This window comes from Erinaceus europaeus, chromosome 2, assembly GCF_950295315.1.
Source record: "Erinaceus europaeus chromosome 2, mEriEur2.1, whole genome shotgun sequence".
Taxonomy (NCBI): domain Eukaryota; kingdom Metazoa; phylum Chordata; class Mammalia; order Eulipotyphla; family Erinaceidae; genus Erinaceus; species Erinaceus europaeus.
The window spans coordinates 14,822,952-14,832,664 of record NC_080163.1 but is presented as its reverse complement, the minus strand read 5'-3'; the positions used below and the strand labels follow the sequence as shown (position 1 = coordinate 14,832,664).

The following is a 9,713-nucleotide window of genomic DNA, read 5'->3' as shown; positions in this document are numbered from 1 at the left end:
TTTAACAATAGCATCAACTTACTTAGCATGATTATCAGGTTGGAGCATCATAGTCATTAACTGAGGAACATCTGTAACCGGAAGTACTGAGTGACAAATATGGCAGATTGGAGTGAGTGAAGAGTGGTTCTCGAGACTCAACCAATGTATCATCAAGCCATATTAACACTGGCTATTCTCAAGCAGAGGGCTATTCATTTTCTTTCCCTCTCTCCTTCTTTCTTTCTCTACTTCCTTCCTTCTTTCCTTCCTTCTTCTTTTCTCCCCTCCCCTTATTTTTGCCTCCAGGATTATCACTGGGGCTCCATGGCTGCACTACGAATCCACTGCTCCTGACGGCCATCTTTTCCCATTGTTGTTGCTGTTATTGTTGCTGCTGCTACTGTTGTAGCAGAAAGAAATTGTAGGACAGAGAGAAATTGAAAGGGGAGAGGAAGACAGACAGGGGAGAGAAAAAGAGACACCTGCCAACCTGCTAAATCGAATGACCCCCAGCCCCGCAGGTGGTCCTTGAGTGGGTCCTTGCGCATCGCACTATGTGCACTTAACCTGGTGCACTACCGCCCATCCCCCAAGCATAGGACTTATTTTCAACATGCAGCCAGAAAAAATAATTAAGAATAATGTTGAAGGGAGTCAGGTGGTAGTGCAGCGGGTTAAGCGCACGTGGCACCAAGCGCAAGGCCCAGTGTAAGGATACGGGTTCGAGCCCCCTGGCTCCCCACCTGCAGGGGAGTCTCTTCACAGGCAGTGAAGCAGGTCTGTAGGTGCCTGTCTTTCTCCCCTCCCCGCTGTCTTGCCTTTCCTCTCTCCATTTCTCTCTGTCCTATTTAACAACGACGACATCAATATCAACAACAATAATAACTACAAAAAAGAATAATGTTGAAATATGCTTGTTTCCAACTTAACTTACCTGTAAAATTCAAATGCCAATTAGCATGAAATCCTTTTTGATGTGACTGGAAACTGATGCCTTAGAAATTAAAATGTGAAACTATGTATTAGGTAAGATCAAATCTTCTTTGGAGTAAAGATTAATTCAAAGTAAAAGCTTTATTTAAAAAAGGATCTTTAAGGTGGTTTTCAAGTTACTTCCTTATTTCTAATATAATTTTGATTTTCAGCATCCATCTTTCCAATACATTCTTTTGGGATAAACAGAGGTGGAAAATGTCATTTTAATTAGTCAAAGAAAACAATTCCACCCCCTCCCCCAAAAAAGTGTGGACAATGTAGATATTTCTACTTTGAAATCAAATGTGAAACTCTACTTTCTCTTATAAAACCAAATATTCTTTTTTAATTCCTTTATAATATAATAACTGAGATGATTAATATAACCTTTTAAAGAAACCTTTATTATTTATTAATGAGAAAGATAGAAGAAGAGGGGGAACAACAACAACAAACCCAGACTTCACTCTGGTACATGTGCTGCTGGAGATTGAACTCAGGACCTTATGCTTGAGAGTCCAATGATTTATCCATTCATTGTACCACCTCCCACACTACATTACTATAATCTTAAGCCAGGTTTCAACTCAATGACATATATATGCGTGAGCCCTACGTGAGTGGCCTTTTCCAGTGTGAATGATGCCATCAAAGCACAAGAGACAGAGTTAGATGTCAGCGGATTAGAATATGTGCATTTATAAAACTCAAAAAGCTAGGTGAAATTTTAGTCATTTTAATAAGTGATGTGTCACACACATGCAGTGATATGACACTTAAACTCAAGATGGAGGAAAGGTGTCAAACTCATGTTCCTTCTGACTGTTGCTTTAAGAGATCATTAAATTTTTTTTGTCCCTGGTAAAACAGCCACTCTTTCTTCCTAGGTGATTGCAGCTGTTGGCCTCATGTCTTAGAACATATATGATAAATATTTACAAAGCAACACTTGAAAAAAAAAAGGCTATTTGATATTTAGAATATGGGACTAGATTATCAGGGTTCTAATGGTAGGAATTGTGTGGAGTTGTACCCCTGTTATCCTACGGTTTTTTAAATGTTATATATATATATATATATATATATATATATATTCTCTCTCTCTCTCTCTCTATATATATATATACTCTCTCTATATATATATATATATATAGAGAGAGAGAGAGAGAGAGAAAGAGAGAGAGAGAGAAGGGAGAGAGAGAATATAGGACTAGCTTACCTTGTTTAAGAGACAGAACAGTGGGTATCTGGGAATTCTTACCATAGAGAATTAGATCTCAGCAAGGAAAAAGTGTCTTTTCCTCAAACAGCAGTCTAGTTTTACCCCACTTTAAATAAATTGGAGAAATATATCAGTGGTGTGTGTTGTGAACGTATGATAATGGTACTTTGGCTTTTCAGAATTATACCTGTAGAATATGTCTTCTTGGGACATTGATTTCTAGTAAAAGCCCAAGATGTTCATTTCCTTGAGGGAAAGATAGACGGTTCTCCTGCCATGTGTTGCCTTCTTCTTGATATCTAGGATGAATTCCGACTGTTTGATAGGAAAGATAGTCTTGATCTAGTACATGCAAAGAGGGAGAAGATTGCATTGTGAGAATAACATGTAAATTTAAAGAGAAGTATTTTATTTATTCCCTTTTGTTGCCTTTGTTGTTTTATTGTTGTAGTTATTATTGTTGTTTTATTGTGGTTGTCATTGTTGGATAGGACAGAGAGAAATGGAGAGAGGAGAGGAAGACAGAGAAGGGGAGAGAAAGACACCTGCAGACCTGATTCACCGCCTGTGGGGAGCCGGGGGGCTCTAACTGGGATCCTTACCAGGTCCTTGCACTTTGCACCACGTGTGTTTAACCTGCTGCACTACCGCCCGACTTCCCAACATCTAAATTTAAACATGTCTTATATTTTGAAGTCTAGTGAACGTTTTAGTGAATGGAATCATCTATAGAAACTTTTAAAATTGGAGTAGATCAAATTCATAAAAGGAATTGAAATAATATCTATGAGAGAAAACAACTAGGATTTGATCTTGAAAGAGAAAGTCTTTGCTGCTGCTCTCCTCCACCCTCCTTAAAACATTGTCATCTAGAACCATTCAAGCATTACAAAAGAATTTTAAGTAAATATTTTGTATGGGAGGTTCTTAGCATTGGTGCACAGATTAGTCAACAGTAGTCATTATTGTTGTTTTTTTTTTTAAGATTCCATAGAAACTCTTAGGAATCAATACTTTCGTCTTAAATCTTTGAGAGAATTGGGGTTGCACACCCATTAGAGCTTACATACACTTCACCGTGTGTAAGGACCTGTCTATCTCTCTCCTCTTCTCTCTCTCCTTACCCCTCTCAATTTCTCTGTCCTATAACATAAAATAGAAAGAATAAGAGAGAAAGAGTGCTTTCTCCATAACTAAACAAAACCAGCAATAAATCAGGGCTGATTTATTCCTAATAGGATTCATTGTAATAGGACTAACAGATTTCACTTTACTTCCAAGTTAAGGGAGTGACTGTAGCCTGGAATTTTTGTTTGTTTGTTTGTTTGTTTGTTTATTATCAGAGCACAGCCCGACATTAGTTTATGGTGGTGCTGAGGATTGAACCTGGGATCTCTGGAGCTTTGGACATGAGCTTTTTTTTTTTTTTTTTTTGTATAACCATTGTGCTATCTCACCAGCATGGAAATTGTTTTTGAAGTTTCATTCTGTGAATGCAAGAGCTGAAACCAACAAACACACACACAGAAAAGCACCAAAGGATAACACTAAGATTTTAAAGTCTAAAAAAAAAAAAACGCATTGAGTCTGCACATGATTTTAATTTTAAAATATTCTTAGTACTTATGGTGTAGAACACATAGAATTTCTTGTATTTAATACTTTGTATAGATAGCAGTAAGGAAACAGGTGGGCAGCTGTCTCGTGATAATGCTCACAAGCCATGGGTCATGGCCCTAAGCAAACAGCTGTCAACTAAACCAGTGATAGCTTTCTTTGAACATCCTCAGGATCCCTTTCTAAAGTCATCCTACTTGTTGCATAGGGTTTCCTGGCATGTTCTCTGTAACTAAACCTAATGTTCACGACCTACAGTTGCATCATAGCAAATAGAGCTCCCCACCACTTCCTGAAGTTCATAAGTAGCTTCCCCCTCCTCTCTTTCTTCTACCATCCCTCACTCTATAACACGTAGCATAAAACTTGCTGCCTGACTTTTTTTTTTTCTTCCCCTGGGACCTTTAATGGCATGTAGTGAGTGGCACCATTTACCCAATTGCCTTTTTTTTTTTTTTGGTTTGTTTGATTTTTTGCCTCCAGGGTTATAGCTGGGGCTTTCGGTGTCTGCACTATGAGTCCAGTGCTCTTGGCGGCGAACATTTTTTTTTTCTCTCCATTTTGTTGTTGTTGGATAAGACAGAAAGAAATTGACCTAGTCCACTCTTCAACTTAATCTCATATTTCTATGATGAGCCACAAAATTGAATAATGCATCAAAGGTCATCTGCTAATGAGAGAATCTCAGGATAGCAGAGCTGTTAAGGATATAAGAAATTAGATAATCCAATCTTCTCATTTGACAAATGAGAACACCTGAATTCAGAGTCTGTTCCTGTCTCAGACTGCTGGCTTTAAATAGATTAGAAATAAATCCTATACCTAAATCTTTCTATTTCCCATACATTACATCTTTTACCTCAAAAAGCCCTTTTGAAATTTATGGTTCTTTTACTCCCAAGGATTGATTTCTTTCTGAGAATGCTTATATTTCAACTCTAGAAATCTGAATTTTGTCAGTTTTATTTCAGTCTTGTGTGGAAATGCTTGACACACCAAGGAAGTAATTTTTTCCATAACTATCCATTGACATGTTCCTGCCAAAAGTGTCTCCAATGTTAATATTGCTTGCTGTTACTGCAGGTAACAATTAACATAGCATTAATTCCTTCTTTCACTGTATTTCATTAATTCCTTAACTAAGGCACTTATAAGAAAATGCTTACTGGCATTTTAATAGAACAGAGTTTAATTGCCTAGATTCTGCCATAAAAAAGAATAAATGAAATCAAGACTATGAAGTGTGTGTGTGTGTGTGTGTACATTGATGTAGAAATTGGGTTTTTTTCCTTCCCTGTGCATTAGCAGAAAAAAGCAGTGGATCTCACTCCTATGTGTGCACACACACACACACACACACACACACACACACACACAAACACAAACCCAGATGCAGACCTCTGAGAATCAAGCCAGAATGAAGCGTGACCCTAAGTCTACTGGAGAATGCAGAAACCCTGCAAAGGAACACTAAGAAGTCATAGTAAAAAAAAGGAAAAAAAGAAGTTATAGTAGTTGGCACACAACTGGCCCTTCTAACTTTCAAGTTTGGCGTCGCCATCCCCTTGGCTGTTGGTTACAACTATAGTTAGCTACTGGAAGACAATCATCGGACCGTGTCTCCATGGCCATCTCAGAATCATTTCTGGAAGGCTGCCTATAATATGCATATGGCAACTGTGAACCACATTGGGAGGCGGTGGGCATACTGCTATTGGGCAGGGAAGCAACATTGTACACTTGCCTCCCAAAGGAGCCCAGGGTGGTGATCTGGGGTTCAGGAACATAACACAGTCTCTCATTCCAGTCCTCAGGAGGTGCTGGAAGAACCTTTCTCCTAGCGGCTGAGACCACATTGGCCACAATGGATTCCTGGATGCTTCTGGGTCTGAAGGCTTCATCCACTAGACCAAGAGGAGACTTGGCTGCTGCTTCCCAAGGAGTTGGCCTCTTGTTTGCTTTCTCTTGCCCATCTGTTGGCTGGCTTGAGTCGTCGTGAGTAGGCTGGTAGACAAAAGGTGATATGGCAGAGATGGTGGGGGGAAATGGCCGTCCAGGAAGAGAAAGAGAGAGTCCACGTCCCTAGAAACAATGAAGAGGTTAATATATCTCCTTTGGTTTGGTTTGCCCTGGTTTTTTTCTAAAGCAATCAACTAACCATTATTAAACACTGGAAACAGCAAATCCTCACAGTGCTTACCGAATCCTCAAGGTAAACAGAGGACCTCTGCCTCATGTAACATTAGCTCCCATCTAGGGCTTTGAACCTCCTCACTGTTCTCTGAACCCAAAACTCCAACAGCTAGTGTCTGCCTGCCTTCCAAGTATCTATATCCTTGACCCACCCTCATCTTAGTCCTGCTGTCTTGGTACAAAATATACATGCCTATTGATAACCTCAGAAATAGGTCTACTGTATAAAATATACCTACTGGACTATTTACTTTCCCTAAGTGATCATGTTTATTATGATTATTTATTATTACTAATTATCCCAGAGCACTACATAGCTCTTGCTTATGGTGGTACAGGGGATTGAACCTGGGACATCAGGTGCCTCAGGCATGAAAGTCTTTTGATATAACCATTTTGCTAACTTCCTAGCCCCTAAGTCATTTTTTAATCTCTTTTTTTTTTCAGTACAGAACACAACACATACACACACATTGACACACACACACACACCCCTATTTAAACGTGTTTAATACTACTGGTATAATAGAAGAGATGACCTTTATACTTCTCAAATGCTGGCCTAGCTTCGCAGGAGGGAGACAGATGACCAGGGACTCATGGCTGAGCTAGGAACACAGTTCAATCTTCATTGAACGGGAATGCAGTGCAATCTATCTAATCTCTCTTCATTAGAAAATCCTGTCCTTTATATCTCCTGAGGCGGAAGTGTCAGGTCAGAAGAGGAAGTACGTAGGATAGGGGGTGGGGAGAAGGAAAAAGCATGTGCACTCGGAAGTATCAAGCTTGCATCTAACCAGTGGGGATTAAACCAATGCCTTGTAGGTAGGGTGGGTCTCAGGTAAAGCAGTGATTATGTAAATAGACCACAGTGTTAAGCAATGCAAGTGAACTTAACGTGATGATCAAAACAGAAGGCGTCTTAGAAGCAGAATTAGAAGCAGACCAACACTCAAAATATATGTATATACTGGTGACAATCCCATGAATCTTTGTCTCCTTGATGGGATATATATACACCTACAGTTCTGAATACATATTCTTGTGACTTCTTTCATTTATATTCATTTCCTTTTTCCTGCATTCCTTATTTCTTCTAGAGTTTGTGTCACTGCTACATTCCCTGTGTATGTGAAATATTTGGCTTGTCTAGTAGTCAGAAGCAGAGTTTCTTGAAAGTTTCTGCTTCATACCATCTGGATTTTCAGAAACTGCTAGTTTACAGTACTTTTGCACACATTTTTTCAAGTTAAATTCTCTTTAACAAATTCCTGGAAAAAAGTAGGAGGGCACACCTATGAGAAATGAGTATATTTGACAATATTGTAACAGGTGTTTCTTGAACAAAAAAGCATTGCTGGGGGTCTGGTGGTAATACACCTGGTTAAGCTCACATAGTGTGAAGTGCTAGGACTGGTATAAGGATCTAGGTTTGGTTCAGACCCCTGGCTCCCTACCTGCAGGGGTGTCACTTCACAAGTGGTGAAGCAGGTCTGTAGGTGTCTATCTTTTTCTTCCCCTCTGTCTTCCCCTCCTTTCTCAATTTCTCTCTGTCCTATCCAACAACAACAACTATAATGCGAAAAAAAATGGCTGCCAGGAGCAGTGGACAACTAGCCCCAGTTGTAACCCTGGAGACAAAAAAAAAAGCATTTCCATGCTTAAACATGTGTGCAGATTTCATAGATGTTTCAATAGCATTTCCTTCTTAATCAATTTATTAAATTTTAGGGGAACAATAACTTGGATTTGGACAAAACATCCTAGATTCAAATGTTTTATTTTTGTTTTCTCTTTCTCCATTAGATACATAAAGAAAATAAAGGATTCATTCTTGGTTTGCAGATAAAAAATAAAGAGTCTATTAGGGTTTGCTGTACAGTACCCAGTATCTTGTATATAGCTGTGCTATTGGTTGCTTCTGATCTACTGGGTACTGTACAGCAAACCCTAGCAAAAGTACCTTTCAAAGTTTACCCAATTACCAAATAATGTGATGATAACATTAACTATCGATTGTCTTTTGGAAACCTAAGACAGCAGGAACCTCACATCTCCACTATAGAGCCTCTACTTCCCCCAGTCCTGGAACCCTTGGATAGGGCCCACTTTCCCGTATGCCTCTCCCAATCCATATCAAATAATATTGCATCTGCCGATCACAACCTAATCAACACAACGATTGCCACCTCAACATGCTTCACTTCAGACTGTGTCCAGAGACTTCACGTGTGGAATGACAACCCTTCAGCTTCATTACTCGGGTGAGACCTTTCCTTTCATAGTATACTCTAATTCCATCCCAGGTGGTTCACTTTCTAACAAAGTCCCAAAACCTAGATATAGACCAGGTTCTGTGAGAGAGAGCATATGTTCACACGTATCCATAAACTACTGAGAAATATATACCTGAAAGCAGAAGTACACTAGAGTATGCAGTGAGTATCCCCCTAACACTTCCTCACCACTATTCCAAGTTTTGGGTCCATTATTGCTCAACAATTTGTTTGGCTTTGTATGTTAACTCTCTTTTCAGTCACCAGGTTCCAGATGTCATCAGGATGCCAGCCAGGCTTCCCTGGACTGAAGACCCCACCAATGTGTCCTGGAGCTCAGCTTCCCCAGAGACCCACCCTACTAGGGAAAGAGAGAGGCAGACTGGGAGTATGGACTGACCAGTCAATGTCCATGTTCAGCGGGGAAGCAATTACAGAAGCCAGACCTTCCACCTTCTACAACCCACAATGACCCTGGGTCCATGCTCCCAGAGGGATAGAGAGTGGGAAAGCTATCCGGGGAGGGGGTGGGATATGGAGATTGGGTGGTGGGAATTGTGTGGAGTTGTACCCCTCCTACCCTATGGTTTTGTTAGTCCTTTCTTAAATAAAAGAAAAAAAAATAAAGGGTCTATTCACCAGAGGTCCTAGACAGGGACTCCTTGGATTCTCCCATAGATACAATGGGCCTAGACCTCTAATAGTTCTCTCTCTTTACCATCACTGATCACTTCTATTAGGAACGTCATCATAAGCCCTCTTGTGGGCTTCTTCAGAACCATACTCTCACTATGAACTAGCAATGGTAGGCATTGCCCCACTGACCAAAAGCGAGGCTGGGTCATCGTACTCTGCCACTTGAGGAAGACTCGTTTTGAAATGAGTGCAGGTTAGAATGTTCCCAGCTGTGATCATGGACTGCAAGCTCAGACTGACAGGGATTCAGAGGTTTTACAGGCTCCTGTGCTAAATATGAATAGATTTGGGCACTGGGTTAGATAGTTGTGATAAACAGTTAATGGCATTTATGTATCTCCTTCAAGTCTGCAAGCAAGTCTCTGCCCTAATCCTACTTCCTAGTTCTACTTTCAGCTCTGACACTGTATTTCTAGGCAATATTCCTAGTCTATCTCCATGTTAGCTTTCAAGCTCAAGCAAAGATTACTAAGACATAGACTCCCAGGAACATCTCTAAAATAGATTTCCTAGCTTCCTTCCACCCGAAGGCCCCTACTTTCATACTCTCTATTCCTGCTTAATGTTTCCTGTTTATTAAAAATTTTGACCTGTGGGAGTCAGGTGATATAGCACAGGGGGTTAAGCGCAGATGGCGCAAAGTGCAAGGACCAGCGTAAGGATCCTGGTTTGAGTTCCTGGCTCCCCACCTACAAGGGGGGGTCGCTTCACAAGCAATAAAGTAGGTCTGCAGGTGTCTATCTTTCTCTCTC

General features: G+C 40.2%; 1 protein-coding gene across 2 annotated transcripts in view; it reads right to left on the bottom strand.

Moving 5' to 3' along the window:
* Positions 1–2,597: 2,597 nt before the first annotated feature.
* Positions 2,598–9,713, bottom strand: part of SYNPO2 (synaptopodin 2) — a 246,996-nt gene continuing 239,880 nt past the window's right edge. For both annotated transcript variants that reach the window (XM_007525487.3, XM_060177092.1), the window contains exon 5: positions 2,598–5,878. In XM_007525487.3, the coding sequence (XP_007525549.1) occupies positions 5,339–5,878 (540 nt within the window). In that variant the 3' untranslated portion in view covers positions 2,598–5,338. The remainder of the gene's footprint in view (positions 5,879–9,713) is intronic.